At 42.4% G+C, this 16,758-nt stretch overlaps 1 protein-coding gene across 3 annotated transcripts; it reads left to right on the top strand.

Moving 5' to 3' along the window:
- Positions 1-5,496: 5,496 nt before the first annotated feature.
- slc16a6b (solute carrier family 16 member 6b) lies at positions 5,497-15,946 on the top strand. 3 transcript variants are annotated; one of them, XM_041957796.1, is made up of 6 exons: positions 5,497-5,804; positions 8,331-8,578; positions 9,702-9,845; positions 10,631-10,759; positions 12,048-12,971; positions 13,062-15,946. In XM_041957796.1, exons 2-6 carry the CDS (start codon positions 8,347-8,349, stop codon positions 13,316-13,318), a joined length of 1,686 nt encoding a protein of 561 aa, XP_041813730.1. In that variant the 5' UTR covers positions 5,497-5,804; positions 8,331-8,346; the 3' UTR covers positions 13,319-15,946. The 3 variants fall into 3 exon arrangements, with proteins under 3 accessions (XP_041813730.1, XP_041813731.1, XP_041813732.1); XM_041957797.1 differs by lacking the exons at positions 5,497-5,804; positions 8,331-8,578 and having other exon boundaries at positions 9,711-9,845; positions 10,479-10,759; XM_041957798.1 differs by lacking the exons at positions 5,497-5,804; positions 8,331-8,578 and having other exon boundaries at positions 9,724-9,845; positions 10,476-10,759.
- The last annotated feature ends 812 nt before the right edge of the window (positions 15,947-16,758 follow it).

Genomic DNA, 16,758 nt, shown 5'->3' with positions numbered 1-16,758 from the left:
AGCATGGGGTCTGTCTCATTTCTGATAGGGGGAGAGGGTGGTGGGTCACTGAAAATGTGATGAAGAGGGGGAAGATGGGTTATTTTCATTAATAACACACATACATGGACACATATTTGTTGAAATTGATTTTAAATCAGAACAGTGTACAGCCCAAAATATTGCACCTACATGGAGTTCAGTGTCGTCACTCTCCCCACAAAAAAACAACGCCAGCTCAAAGAAATCCTGCTACTGCGTCTGTACTCTATAATTTCTATGATTACTTTAAAATTAGTAATTTTCCAGGAGTGGAGCACATATATGGGAAAATTGGATCATTATCACCATTATGTCTGACTCGGCCAGATTAAGACTGGTGACGTTAAGGCTTATCCTTTCATCAGTACATCCACTCTAAAGTTCTCCAGCCCAGCACTTTATGGCTTCACTTCTGCTGCTTGCTGTCGACTGCAGTTATGTAAGTAGCCCTGAAAAGACCACTGTGTACATGTTATTGTAGCCCATCTTTTCAATGTGTACTGTATTTCTTTTATCAGTAAGGCATTGTGGTTGCTCTCACCCAGGAGTTAGTAAAGCTAGAGTCAGACAGTTAGGCCCCTAACTCCTAACCCTCTATTCAGTTTAATTTACATAGCACCAAATCCAGTTGTCTCAGTTGTCTTCCATATAGAGGTGGCGGGGAAAAGAGCGATATGCAACACCAGTCTACCCAGATGTAACTTTACACCCAGAGGGACAGCACAATGTGGAGAAGAGATAAAGACAAACGATCCCACAGAGAGGAGGAGGAGGAAGACAAACAATAGCAAACAATTTCTGACAGTTAAACACAGAGCGTAGAAGAGTAGACCCCAGGTCCCAGAGGTGATGGGCAACAATAAGAAATCAGTTTGTACTGCACACACAAATGTTTCTTTATCACTGCAGGGACTCATTATGAATTTGATCAACAGGGAATACTATAGTGAAATCTCATTTCATATTTTATTTTGGGATTTTACTGGGATCTCAACAGTATAGCTGAAAGAAAAGACACTCTGTGTGACGAAAGGTAATAATTCAGTTCTCACTGACACACTGACTGACTTTTACAGAGAAGTCACTGAAAACATTACAAACATAGCATGTGCATATTGTTCATTCATCCTTTTGTGTAAATTTTATTATTGTGAGTAGCACAAAGGGACGACAGCTCGTATTTTGTTATACAACCTTGTGTTGCAGTATGATGAAATGAAGGATCTTTGCACCTAGTACCTTGGATTTAGTTTTGTTCTTACACACACCCCTTGTATGTTGGACTTGGGACTTGTGTTACATTATTACTAGTGAGTCCACGATATCTGACCGAGTTTATGAGTGAACCAAAACCATGACAACTAAGACCTGAGACCAGGAGGCAGCTGCAGTCCAAGACACTTCTCTGACCTTCCCTCAGAGCTGTCACCCATAGAGACTGTGTCTGCCCCCCAAGTATAGTGCTTCAGTGACTTCTTGCTTTTGAAAACAAAATAATGCAATAAGACACTTCCTCTTGCACTGCACTGTATGCTGTGGTGCAGCAGAACCACACCAGGGAGTGTCGATTGCTTCTCTGCAACTTGACTTCACTATTAACCAAGAGTTTATCCTGTTTGAACAGTTAAGAATTTGTGCTCACTCCTCTTCCTTCCTTTTCTCATGGCACAAAAAAGGATTTAATAAAGACTTCAGTCCCCTCCACCAACACAAAGTCACTCTTTACCTCAAACAGAGGAAGGAAATATCTTTTCAGTAATCTCACATGATTCAACTGCTTTTCTCCCATAGACCCTCACCAACAAACTTCAATGATTTCTTCATCTAAACCATCAACCTGTCTCTTAGACCCCATTCCAACTCGGCTGCTTTAAGAAGTTTTTCTCCTGATGGCACTTCCTTATTAGGTATGATTAACCTGTCTTTACCCACAAGCTATGTATCACAGTTCTTTAAAGTACCTGTAATCAAACAGCTTCTTAAAAAGCCTATTCTTGATTCAGGGGTTTTAGCCAACTACAGACCTATATCTAACCTCCACTTTCTCTCCAAGATCCTTGAGAAAGCAGTTACTAATCAGTTGTGTGACTTTCTACATAACAGTAGTTTATTTGAGGATTTTTTGTCAGGATTTAGAGTGCATTATAGCACAGACAGAACTGGTCAAAATGAGAAATGGCCTTTTGATTGTATCTGATGAAGGACTTGGCTGTGTACTTCCTTGTTAGATATTAGTGCTGCATTCAACACCATTCATTATCACTTGACTATTACAGAGACCGAAATACTGAATTGACATTAAATGAACCACACTAAGCTAGTTTAAGTCCTATTTTTCTGATCAATTCCAGTTTGTACATGTTAATGATAATTCCTCCATCCACTACAAAATTAGTCACAGAGTTCCACAAGGCTCTGTGCTTGAACCAGTTCTATTCACTCTATTTATGCTTCCTGTGGACAACATTTTTAAGTTATGCTCCATAAATGTTCATTGTTATGCAGATGATACTCTAGTAGTTATAGTTATACTTATATTTATCAGTGAAGCCGGATAAAACCAGTTACCTAAACTTCAAACATGTCTTAAGGATGTAAAAACCTTCAAAACTCACTTTTTAATTATGTTGCAAATCTGAATTGCATTGCCCTGGTCCTCCGGCACAATTGTAAGGGATCTGGGAGTTATCTTTGATCAGAGTATTTCCTTGAATGCTCATGTAAAACAAATTTCAAGGACTGCCATTTTCACCTATAACATTGCAAAAATCAAGCACATCATGTCTCAAAATGATGCAAAAAAATAATAATAATGATTTTTATTAACTTAATATTAATAATAATAATAAACTTTATTTTCATAGCACCTTTCATACAAGAATTGCAGCTCAAGTGCTTCACATAAAAAAAACTCAGATGAACCTAAAAACAGGAAAATCAAATTAATGTAACATAAAATGCAGAATAGGACCCACTTGATAATAATAATTTAAAAATAAGATATAAATAAGGATGAGGATGTAGACATCAAAGGTGTCAATGGCAGTGAGCAATTTGTGACTTAATAGGTGAAAATTCAAAGTATTTCGCCTTGTATATGAATCGACACCTTTGATCCAACTGGTCGAAGCAGATGGCCGCCCACCCAGAGCCTGGCTCTGCTCGAGGTTTCTGCCTCCTAAAAGGACATTTTTCCTCGCCACTGTCACCAAGTGCTTGCTGTTGGGTCTCTGTAGATAAAGAGTTTGCTCTGTACCTGCTCTATATGGAAAGTGTCCTGAGACAACTTTGGCTGTGATTTGGCGCTATATAAATAAAATTGAATTGAATTGAATTGCAGCAAGCAAGCATAACCATTGTAACATTTATTATTATGAGTCTTATTCATATTTATATATATATATACACACACACACTATCATGCACATACCATATGCTATCATAAACAATTTTATTATATCTATTTTTATTATAGCTTTATTCTTATTCTAATTGTCATTGTTGTGCATATTGCTCTCTCTCTCTCTGTCTCTCTCTCTAAATCTGCTCGAGGTTTCTGTCTGTTAAAAGGAGGTTTTTCCTCTCAGTTTTCAAGTGCTTGCTCATGAGGGAATTGTAGGGTATGTGTACATCAAAAAGTATGGTCTTGGCTTTTTACTGGTTTTGAGATTACCAGTGAATATTGCCACCCTGCACTTATCAAGAATATATAACAAAAGGATTTGGAGGCTTAATACAGCTCTACAATAACCATTAGACATAGAACAGTCATCCAAATATGACAGATGGCTATTTTGTTCTAACATCAGCATGCCAGTGTTGACTGGTAATGAATTAAACATTGCTGCATCTTGTATTTAAATAGCAAAGTGCTCATATTTTACCACCAAATACATTTGGAAATACTTGTCTACAAACTGTCCCAGTCTCCACAAAGGATGGAGATGTATGTTTCGCCAACCTCTACTATGGTCCTATAGTCAGTTGTTGTGCTTGATTTTTCTGGGGGTCCAATCAGATTTCAGGGGTGGACCTTGTCTGGCCACCCCCTTAGACACACCCATGCATCAAACTGAAAAGTACTTCAGGTCAGGGCACTTCTAATCACTCAACACAAGTCAAAGGATCAGTCACAGCTGAGGGTCAGGTGAGTCATTCATAAATTACACAGTACTGACTAAATGAATCTTCAACTGATCTTAAACGGAGAGCCAATGATCATCTAAATCATTTTCCTTCCTAATGCCTCTTTTTCATGTTCCTTCCAATATTTTGCCACAGCCTGAAAATGTGGCACAGAGGTTGCAGCATTTTAAATAACTTGGTATTTCTGCCAATACTTGAAAGGTGACAAACTATTACTGGCTTCATTCTTCTCCTAAACTGTGAGACATGGGTTGATATCATTTGATTTATTAGATACATTGACTTGAGAGCTTTCGTCTGCTTTGTGGGGAATAATTGTCATTGTGTTCATGGAAAAAAAAAAATACCATATAGGATAGTTTTCACTGGTTTATTTTCAAAAATGGACCACCTGCACCCCAGTGGCTGTCCAGGAGCAAGGCACTTTCTGCTGAACCAGGGAGCTTCATGGTGGCTGTGATAACGTGCCGTTGGTTTATACTGTGTTCACATTTGCCTTGAATTAATGGTGACTAACAGGGAATATAACTGACAACATCTGGGTCAGTGTGGGAAAATGTTGCCCCACTGGTTATGACTCTTAAACCACCCAAACCTTCCAACGTGATGATGTGGAAGAAAAATGAAAGAAGACAGAGACATTGTGAAAAAGAGGAAAATCCTCTTTTACCTCTCCTCAGTTGGTCCATATTTTCACCTCGTTTATGAAAGAAAGTCAACACCACACACACACACACACACACACACACACACACACACCTCAGGCTGACACGGCAGGGTGGATGCTGACTCCTGACTGGAATTACCTCCCTTCAACTGGAATAAACCTGTTCGTCCCAGAGGCGCGCCCGGTGTGCGCATGTGCTTTGTCGCGAGCGTCAGGACGCACTGGAGCTGCATTCACGTGTGACGATAAAACATGGCCTACACCGAGTAAAAATATTGTCCGGGTTAGCCTGGTGTGTTCACATCATTCACAGAGGCATACATATTAGCTTTCAACTGGCAGAAGGGTTAATACTGTTGTAAAATATTAAATTCAGCTCGTTTTATAAATATTTAGCATATATCACCGACTATATTCACAAAGGCATTAGCTATAACGTTTTATAGTCTGGTGATTTTTTGTTTGTGTGTGTGTGTTTTTTGTTTTGTTTTTTTGCCATGTGCACAAAAACGCAGCATCGGAAAATCCGCGGCACTGCTGCAGCGCGGGCGCGGCGACAGAGAGAGAACCGAGGATTTCCGCGTGTCTCGTGAGGGACGCCCTGCGCGTTCATGAAGCCGAGGGATTTGCGCGCTCGCGTTTAAATACCGGCTTGAGCCGGTAGAAAGCTGCCAAAACATCCAGGAAATAATTCACTGAAGAGATGCAGCCGGCAGTCATAGACCGAAAATAGACAGAAGCCACATCGGCTTTAGTCTATTTGTTTTTTCAGCAGGAGCAGAAAGTGGCTTAGATTTTAGATTTTAAAAAGAAAAGATTTTCTACGTAAATGTTTGCGCTGCCAATCTTGGAAAACAGCCCTAGCGTTATAAATTAGCTACCCTAAAGCCATAATGCAATGACGACGAGATAGAGACCCCGGCTTTGTTACACCAGGAGGCTGCTCTCCACCCTTCGGACAGCGCTGCCGGTAAGTAAGATGTCAGCTTGGCACCTCCAGCTGTAGGATGCTGTGTGGCCGGAGCTCTCTGTGGGGCAGCAGCGGAAGTCTAAGCTGTTCCGCTTTGTTACAGGCGAAGTAACATCAAGTCGGGTTTTTTTTGAGCCGGAATACATTTTTATTATTATTATTATTATTGATATGATGATATTGACACACTGACGAAGTTGTGACGCCAGACGCAGATAAATCGGCTAAACACAACAAACGCGTGCGTGTGCGCTCTGCAGTAACGTGTAGCGGTGAGGGGGGACTGACATCATTCCTCCTCTCTCCACTGCACACTGCACTGCGGTTTGCCCTCCCTCCCTTTAAATAAATGCACTCCATCATTTGGTTCCAGTGCCCATAACCTTCATCCCTAGAGCTGCCTGCCTGCATCTCCTGCGGCCTACTGAGATGAAATTCCTAAATAAAAATAATTTTCTTTGAGTTTCTAGCTCATTTCTCGCGCTGGCAAATAGTGCAACAATTTAAGAATAATGTTTCTCAATGTAAAACTGCAAAGAATTAGGGGATTTCATTGTCTACAGTACATAATGTCATTAAAAGAGTCAGAGAATCTAAAGAAACCTCTACACAAGGGACAAGGCTGAAAACCAGTATTGGTTATCTGGTCGTGATCTTCAGGCCCTCAGCCGGCACAGACAGGATTCTGTAGTGGACGTCACTAGGGGCTCAGGAACACTTCCAAAAACCATCGACTGTGGACACAGTTCATCGCTGCATCCACAAAACACAGCCACCTTCTCTGGTCCTGATCTCTTTTTAGATGGACCGAGGCAAAGTGGAAAGCTGTCCTGTGGTCTGATGAGTCAAAATGTGAAATTCGCTTTGGAAATCATGGATCATCATCTGGGGGTGCGTTAGTGCACATGGCACATCGGTAACCTGCACATTTGTGAAGCCTCCATTAATGCTGAATGATATTTGCAGGTTTTGGAGCAACATATGCTGCCAAGTAGACAACATCTTTTTCAGCAAGACAATACCAAACCACATTCTGCTCGTATTCCAGCAGCATGTAAAAGAGTCCGGGAGTCCATAGAAAATGTTTGGCACCTTATGAAATGTAAGGTGACATGTTGTATTTGTGCATATTTTTAATTAAATATGAGGTTTCAGTGTTTTGCAAACTGTCACATTCTGTTTTCTATTTACATTTCACACAGTGTCCCAACTTTTTTAGAAACCGGGTTGTACGTCAACCATTTGAAAACTGAGTCGTTAAGCTATCTATTGTCTGTTGGATATGACATAACATTAAATGTAACCAAAGGGAGGACTGAAGGCAGTAACCCAAGGTGAAGGAGGGATACCCAGCCCATGTTAGATAAGAGTTTGAGGCATTGTGTTTGGGTACACACAGGTGTGTGTGAGAGGGGATAAGCTAGTGTTTTCCAGCTCACACAGCCTTGTGACTGTCTATATCAGCTCACATTGTTGTTCTTCGTGGAGATTCCTTTGGGGGAATGTTTTCTTCTTGTTGTTCAGAGGCAGACAGTGTTCAGACATGGCCTTGAGACACTGAAGCCAAAGCTGATTTATTTTTGGGTGTGTGCCTCTGGAGGAAAGGCGGTCGATTTGTATGGCATCTTAATGAAATTCCATAACTGTTATCCTGGAGACAAGGTCACATAATGGTCTACTGTAAGTGAAGTTTAAAAGACTTGTCAATCCTTAACTTCTTTTTTCAGGGACATACTAAACTGTTCTGGTGTGCAGTTTTCACACAGTTACAGACATAGTAGTCAGCGATGACTGACAGAGTAGCTGCAGGGTGGAACATTAGATTCAGTTCACATTTCCTGTCTGACCGTGTCAGCTCTAGGCAGCAACCACACCCACAGGATGAAACATCAGCACTGCTGCACATTTTGTTGTTGTTATTTGATTAGTTCTGAGCATGTTGGTTTTCACTTTGCAGCCACACAGAATCACTAGATCCTAGCAGAATACTGACATGACCCATCAATTTGAAAAGAACTTAACATGTTGCACTTGCACCACATCTTAAATTACACGGTTACTGAATCATCAAAAACACAAATGAAAATCTAATTAGACTATCAAAAGAGACTAACTGAGAGCTTCCAAGTGTGGGACGAAGATGGCCTAAACCACCAACAGACCATGTCCACATTTGATGAAGAAAAGGGTGATTGCACAATGAATTAAATCCATGAGGTACTGAGCATGTGACCAACAAGGTCTATATATAGACCCCACCTGACTTAACACAGGTGTGTGGCCCAAGACAGGCCCTACCATCAAATTATCTACAACAGGAAAATAATAAATAAGATGCAATCTAATATATCAGTCACATCAGATTTGCACAAATGGTAAAATGTGAGAAAGGCTTCCAGAAAAGGAGGACTTTGCCGTTATAAGCAGCTGTTTTAGACTAACAAGTCAGGTTGTGGAGTTCTTCTGCCATCAAACATCTGGACATCAAAATGAGCTCACTGATGTCATCTCTGTCTCTCCCACCAGGTGGCCTGCTGCAGCCATGAGGGTCCCCGATTCCCAGCACTGTTTCGGTCCAAATGTTTACCCAGAGGTGCCTGATGGCGGCTGGGGCTGGGCTGTGGCTGTGGCCTTCTTCATGGTGGAGGTCTACACCTATGGGACCCTCAAGAGTCTGGGTGTCTTCCTCCAGGATCTGATGGAAGAGTTTGGAGAGAGCAACAGCCGAGTGTCATGGGTCATCTCCATCTGTGTCTTTATCTTTACCTTCACTGGTCAGTCACTTGTTTCCTGGCGCCTAAACACACTAGAAAATATTTAGACCTAAAACATTAAAGCAGTAATTTGCATGTTCCATGTAACTCACACTCATGCATATGTGATAAGCTAATCAAATTGGATTAAATAAGAGTAAATAATGTAATATAACACAGATTTCTGTCCTATTAGCAACTCATGACATGTGTAAGTTCATTGAGCAGAGTATCTTTCTGACACAACAGCACAGGCCAGAAACCTCAGATGGCCAAGTCACTGTTGAGTCATTGCTTCTGACAATGGAGTCCCTAAGATGTTGTATCTCACTAAAAAATAAAATAAAATAAAAATCAGGCAAACAGTAAGCCACTTTTTAGTCAGTTCAGTTCATGACTGAGTCGCTCTCAGCTTTCTACAGTAATCTGAACTCTGGTCTCTGTATCCTGATTTCCCAGCCAGATTTCTCCTGATTTCTCCCAAGCTTCTAATCGCTTTTTACAGTGTAGACATGTGCAGGACAAAGTCTTCAGAAATATAGCAATACATCCTTGTAGGACAACTAATGACTGTTAAATTATCACTTCATCTGCTGATTATTTCCTCTGTTAAATTATTATTTAGTCTATAAAATGTGTAAAATTGCCAGATAATACCTTTGTTGTCCAAAGTGACATCTTCAAGTTTATCCAGCCAACAGACCAGAACCCAAAGATAGAGTTTACTATAACTTTAAACTAAGAAACACAGCAAATATTCATCATTTGAGCAGCTGGAACCAGATAATGTTCAAGTTAATTAATTTAATGATTTACAGTATCCAGGTACTACTGTTAATGTAAACATGTTGTCCAGTGACCTGAGTAACCTGATTTCTTTCAGTACCAGTAGTAGTAGTACCAGATTTATTCTGTGCTCAAAACAGCTACAACTGGACTAATTATCCTTAATCTAGTTATGCCTAAACTGCACCATCCATGTGCGTGTACAGTCATCAGCGCAGACAGATGAATGTCTGCAGCTAGCCTGCACAGTTATAACACAACTGATCAGTTCAACACATCACTTGTTTATGCAACTAATATATAACTGAGATGAAATGATTTTAATGAAATAACTGTACTGTCTTTCACCCCCACCCAGCCCCCCTGTCCACCATGTTGAGCAACCGCTTTGGCCATCGTCCGGTGGTGATGATGGGAGGATTCCTCATCAGCCTGGGAACCATCACCTCCGCCTTCACAAACTCCATCAATGAGATGTACATCACCATTGGCATTGTTTCAGGTACAACAACCCCCATCAGTTCATTCACTCCACATCTATCTACTATCTATCTATCAACCCGTCTGCTGCTGTATCTATCTGTCTGTGTGTCTGTGTGTCATTGTAATATACTATTTACACAATGACTGTTGTGTTCTTCCACATGTGTTTGTCTTGTTTAACAGCCTGTAATGAAAGAACTAAAGGGACTCCTAGCAGTGTGAACAACAAAATCTGAACCAATCTATTTCTTCCAGCACTGTCCAATGACTGAGAGGTGATCAGCCTCTTCTAAGCAACATGCAGTGAGGTCTACTCCACTATCTGAACTCTCTAGGAACGACTGGCAGAACATCAGCAAAACATTTCCCCAAAAAACACTAAATTCCCTTTCAGATGAGGATTGACGGAATAGGAGGCTGAGGAGGATGGGATAAATTGATTGAATGAAATTGGATGGTGAACAAATTGGTGGAATGAGTTTTGTATCAGAGCACATTAACTTGTTTTTTTCTTGGACAGAAAGCACTGCTAGCTCTCCCCCCGTGATTACCATGTCTGCCTCTGAAATGGGCCGCAGCTAACTTGACAATCCCTTCTCTCTCTCCCCTGTCTCTCTTTTTTTGTCTTTACATGCCTTTTGTCTTTCAGCAGCAGCTGTAACAAAGCTGAATCATCTCACACAGCCTGCCATCTTTGACAAAGGAGTCACCTGACACCTTGATCTTGACCCACCCTAGCCATGCAGTGTTCCTACCATGCGGGCCAGTGGCTGTCATGTCCCCTTTTCCCCTCTTTGTTTGCAGGCCTTGGCTACTGCCTTACCTTCCTCCCCACCGTCACCATCCTAGCCCAGTACTTCTCCAGACGACGAGCCCTCGTCACCTCTGTCGCTTCCTCCGGAGAATCCTTCGCCATATTCGCATTTGCTCCAGGTGAGTGTTCAGTCACAGAGGGGCAGTTAGCCAAAACATGACCTTTATAATTACTTATTGGATATAATGCCATGAAATTCATCCCCTAATCCTTATTTAGAGTTCACCCGGCAGACTTTTAACCAAATCATGGTCATATCTCCCCGATCAGTGGCTGCCTATCCATTTTAGAGTTGATTTTCAAATTTTAATCTTGACTTTTAAGGCCTTGCATGGTGTGGCACTGACAATAATGATTAGTGTTTGTTTGTTTGTTAGTGTTAGTTTGTACCAGCTTTTTCTGGTTTTTAAACCATATCTGGTCTGTGGATGGAGTTTGCTCACTTGTCGTGAGGACGGTTCGATTGTCATTTGGTCATGTGATAATATGACCTGAGCAGAGTATGGTATAGTTGGCTACCTTGCTGTAGAGCTAACAGCTCACTGTGGCTGGCCCTGAGTCCTCCGTTACTCCCTGCAGGATTTACAACTGATCCTTTGTCAAAAGTGGCACAAATGACCGTTTTGACCTCCACCTTGTTTCGTAGATCTGTTTTTGGTGATTGACCGTGGTTAGCACTCGTGTTATCCCTGACGGCTTCACAATGAAAGCTGCCCCATATTTCACCAGGTGAATGCTTTTCACATGAATCAGCAGCTCTGATACTGTAGGAGAGTGAACAGTATATAGTGTGGCTGATATCACTGAGATGAATTACCATCATGCTTTATCAGAGATGTAATAACCTGTTCTGTTCATGCCCAGCAAAAATGCTGAAAAACATCTAAATGCACTTCAAAGATACGTGTAAAACGTTCCTCAGCTAACCTTGCTAGCACTATCAAACTTGCTGGTAGTTTCAGTGTAAAAGCCTACCACATCAAAACACATTCACTAAGACACATGTGCAGGAGATGTTGTGTTAGTAGTGACAGTGAATTTGTCTTTACCAAAGCAAAGCAGTTGGTCTCCTGCAATAGGTCACATCAGACAATAACATGCATAGTACTTGCCATGGTGCCACACCTGGTTGAATGTATCACAAACTGTGTAAATACATACAGACTTTGTGGTTTAATTACTGAGCAGTCAACTCCTGCCCACTTTGCCAACAAGTAGTTTTAGTAGTATGACTAGTATGACATGAGTAGTCAGGTAGTAGAAACCCCTGTCATGTATAATAACAACTGAGCAAACTCTATCCACTGAGGATGACAGTAGGATGCAGTTGAAAACTCATGAAAAAGCTAGTAAGTGGACATTTAGTACATGATAATAACAAAAAGCTATGCTGTCCTCTCTCCACAGCCTTCACTTCACTGAAGGAGCACATTGGCTGGCGCTACTGTCTGGTCATCCTTGGCATCTTTCAGGCTTCTGTGATTGGTTGTGGGCTTCTTCTTCGTCCAATCATTATAAGGCCAGAGCCTGTAAAGGAGGGCAGTGAATCAGAGAAAGAGACCCTCTCTTTGAAGCAGCTGCAGACTGTTTACGAGCTGGAGAATGAACAAACCAGAACCTCTATCAGTTCAGGGGTCTCCCGGGGCTCAGAGGACTCGGGTGTCACCTCCCTCTCTGCTTCAAACGTAGACCTGCGGACTGCAGGGGCTGAAGGCAAGGCTCTGATGGAGGTGGAAGTGCAGGAGAAAGAGGACCTGGAGCTGTCATTGTCCACATCTCCTACCCCAGTCAAGGAGAAGGATGAGAGTGAATTAGCAAAGGTAGAGGCTGGTCCTCGCCAGACCTCCAGTCCCAAACTCCTGGAGTTCTCTGTGCTTAAAGACTGTGCCTTTATCTGGTACTCCCTCTTTGGCTTGTTTGCCACATTTGGCTTCTTCGCCCCACAGCTCTACGTCATCGAACTGAGCAAGAGCCGGGGCGTGGAGCCCAGCATGGCCTCCTACATGCTCTCAGTGATGGCTGTGGCTGAGATTTTGGGCCGCTTGTCCATCGGGGTGATTCTGAACAAAGTCTGCTGCAGGAAAACCCTGGTGCTGCTGGTCTGTGTGGTTCTGATGGGCCTGGTGCTGGTGGCCTTCGCTATTGTGTGGGAATTCTGGGGCCTAGTGGTCTGCTGCGCCCTCTACGGCTACTTCATGGGCACCGTCGGCTCCACTCACATCCCCTTGCTGGCTGAGGAGGATGTGGTGGGCATCCAGAAGATGGCGTCATCTGTGGGAGTTTACGTCTTCATCCAGAGTTTTGCTGGATTAGCGGGGCCCCCACTGGGAGGTACGAGATCCTTTACTGTGTGACTGCCTCTGTTTCACTCATCAGTCAACCTCCCTGTAGATCCTAACCCTGTCTTATCTTTCCTTCCAGGTGTGTTGGTGGATATCACAAAGAACTATGGTGCTGCCTTCTACTCCTGTGCAGTGGGCATAGGCCTCGGTGCCGTCTGCCTGGCTCTGGTCGGCCCGGCCAAGTCAGGCATGTGCCAAAGACAGAGCAAGACCACAGAAGAAGAGGAGAAAATGTCCCAGGACAGCGACCAGCCAGACTTTTTGGAGGTGGACTTGGCCCTGGAGGACAGTCCGGTCAGACAGGCTGTGGGTCAGGACAATGCCTCTGTGATATGAACCCAGCCAACCACACCACCGATGACAAAAACAACAAACCAGATGCACTGCGAAAGGCTGCAGGGTGGTCTTCACAACTGCTGCTTTTTCCAAATCTCAGGTGTCACTCATTCACATTCTGACAAGCTTGAAATTCAGTCCTGGAAGGCAGCAGTCTCTCCTCTGAGGCCAAAGACTGAGTACATGGTGTCACACCTTCACTCTAACAATTTCCCACAGATTTCTATTCCAGCTGCTTAGTGCATAACCTTCACAGCCCTCTTTGTATTATTAGGTTGTTTTCAGTTTGACCAGGAGTACCTCTGTCTCAGAAAAGCAGTGTTGTTGTCATGGATCCCGAAGCTGTCACGATGTCTGCCGGGAGCCTCTGTAACATCATGACTGAGATGTGCTCATGTCACGGCGTGTTTCCTCATTCCAGTGCTTCCACTGGTAATGTTTTGTCATGGTGGGCAGTCATGGCAAAATCTTAGCCGCCACAACAAAGACAAAAGAAGAACTAAAATATTCTGCCATGAATCATCTGATCCACTTGTTGTTGCTGTGCAACGCGCTTGTGACTGTACCCACAGGGCCTGATCACAGCCCTCTTTCCCCCAAGGAGAGGAAGAAGGGGTGAGACGGCACCCGGACGCGAGGGGGGGTGAGCCATGACCAGATTATCATAGTTTAGAAACAGTGTTGGGGGTGCACTAACATATTACTTTCAGTAAGTGACATGAGGCATTACTAAAATAACTTTTGGGTAATTTATTCATAATTGGGATTTCAGGTTTGTGCATTCAGTCGTTCTCATGTTATTCCACAAAGGGAACACGACCTCAGAGTCACTGATTAAATACAACTGGTGTAAAGAAATGTACCAGCCACCTCACCGATGGTTAAAACAATAAGCCAGCACAAAAACATGCTGTATCAACATCACTTGATGTATGGTTGGAAAAATAGACGAACTTCAGTTACACCTGTGAGACAGCGCTGAGGTGCGAGCCTGCACAGATAAAGACTGTCAGCAAAACTCATCATGAGGTAAACTGACTCTGCCATAGAGACAAGGTAACACCGAGGCAATAGTAGAGCATTATTCTGATTTTCTATTTATTATTATTTGTTGTTATTACAAACCATAACATAGGCCTTATATATAGACACATTAACACTAGTCATTATCTGCTGTCGGTGTAAGTAACGTAATGAGTAGAAAGTAGTGTAATGAGTAACTACAGAGGCAGTTACATTGTAAATATTGTAGATCATTTTGAAAGCACTGTTTATAGAAATGCTGTTCTCATGAGTCAGCAGTCATTCTGTCTGTTCCTAAAGAACCCAGTCTGCAGTGTAGTTCACTGACAAACCAGAGAGCTGCAGAGTAACACTGGACTACTGTCCATACTCGCACATTCCCCCTCCCTCCCACAGGAGGCCTCCTCTGAAACACCTCCATGTTTTGTGTGTGATAGGCAGCATCACCGGGAATCTGATAATGGACAGATAGATATAAAAACAGACATAAAACAAAACCAATATCCCTCCACAAATACCTGTGCCCAACACACACAGCCTGTATTCCAGTAAGAAATGGTAAACACTATGGTTTTAACACTAAATGAAACCTTTTTGAAATGAAAATTTATGGCTTTAATACCTGGTTTCAGGAGGTGCTACAGCCCCCTCAGCACCCCTACTTTCCATGTCCGCAGCAGGAAACGCTGCATCCATTCCACCTGAAGAGCTGCACAGTGTGTTTCTTTCCCCATGCTGAATTCACGCTCCACAACCAAACACACACACACACACACACACACATACCTTGTAGCTTTAAAGTAGAACTCCTCTTGAACAGCAGACAATCTGCCTGTAAGCGTTTGATGCATGGAGAATGATTTGAACAAGAACACATAGTCATGCAGTTTACTCAGTTTGTCTCCTCTCTGATGGTCTCATACACATTCATACACGACTATGGCAAATAAAGCAAGACTGCAGCAGTGTTCACTGATGCTTTAGAAAGAACTGAGGAGCTGTAGCTCAGTTCATGCTTGTACATGGAGCATGTGTTGTATGATTCTGTGGTACTGGAGGATTGTGGGATTCATTTTGCATGAGCCTCAACTTTACATCCTTAATTCTGGAAGCACTGACTGTCTATCTATTATCATGTTGTCACTATCCTGTCGACTTACTGTGGAATGGCCTTGTTACAAGTGCCGGCATACAAACTGAAAAGCAATCATGATACACCAGAAGAACTTAGTTAACTGTGGAACATGAATCACTGTAAACTAAGTCAAATATAGAACTAGAGATGGTCAAATGCAGGTATATGTATGCAAAGGTGTGAAGGACAGATCTGACAGTAACGTGAAGTACCTCCTCCCAGAGTCCCTCCTGCAGCCTCAGATCGTCTCCACACCCACCACCACCACCACCACCTGACTTGAAGTTTAGTCCACAAACCTTTTCTTAATCGCAGCATCACGTTTATTTAAGCTGTTTACAATGATGGTTTGATCCTTTTTTAATATAACTTTTTCATTTTTTTATTTAATTGAGTGATGGGCAGGTCCCTGCCTGTGCTGTTCAGCTTTCCTGATGTGTTTTCTAAATAAAATCTCCTCCAAACTTTCATCTTTTTTGTGTCTCTGATAGTGTTCACTGGTGTTGCAACACAAACTGGGTCAACACTCTACAAGGGGAGTGGAGGACTCTGTGTGTGTGTGTGTGACAGAGAGAGTTTGTCAGTGTACATAAATAGGCTATAAACCCATCTGATCATGTGTCACCTATTTCATAAAATGCAAAGCTGATGGTGCTGGCGCCCTTCACCATTACCATCAAACACTCAAACACTTCCTTCACCTGTCACCTAAACCCTAACATGAGGTTGGGAGATACAATGAATTCTCATTCAGCTAACATAGTTCTTTAACTTCAGGTGAGGGGTTGATTTGGAAATGTTTGTGTAATTTGTTCCTGTATCGCAGCATTTCAGAAATGAAGATTGTGAGATGTGGTTGAAAGCTGGAGAAAAAAGCTAGTAAGTCCGTCATATTTTGTCAAGTTCCTACAAAGGTCAGGATGAACGTTAATGGTCAACATTTCAAACATTTTTGTGTGAGAATTTCTCTGTTAATTCTGATCATTTTTTGACCATATTCCACATTTGGTCAGATAGTGAATTGGTGACACTGTGTGCTGTCGGGCTGAAGATGAAGCAGCATCCATATTTGAAGCATCGTCTGCTGTCATGGCTATAACTTTGTGTGCTATCAGAATCAGCTTATCAGTAACAGACATGAGGGGGACTAGTTTTTCAAAAGCTCTGCCACTGAAGGTAAGAAGAAAGTGTTTTGTTTAAGTGTGAACGCATACTGAGCTGAGTTCCACTAACTGTGATCAGAGCTGCACCTGCTGATCGACTGGACGTCAGTCAATGATAC

Source organism: Chelmon rostratus, chromosome 17, assembly GCF_017976325.1.
Source record: "Chelmon rostratus isolate fCheRos1 chromosome 17, fCheRos1.pri, whole genome shotgun sequence".
In the NCBI taxonomy this organism is placed as follows: domain Eukaryota; kingdom Metazoa; phylum Chordata; class Actinopteri; order Chaetodontiformes; family Chaetodontidae; genus Chelmon; species Chelmon rostratus.
Note: the sequence above shows the minus strand (reverse complement) of the source record. Positions and strands in the feature narration are given on the sequence as shown.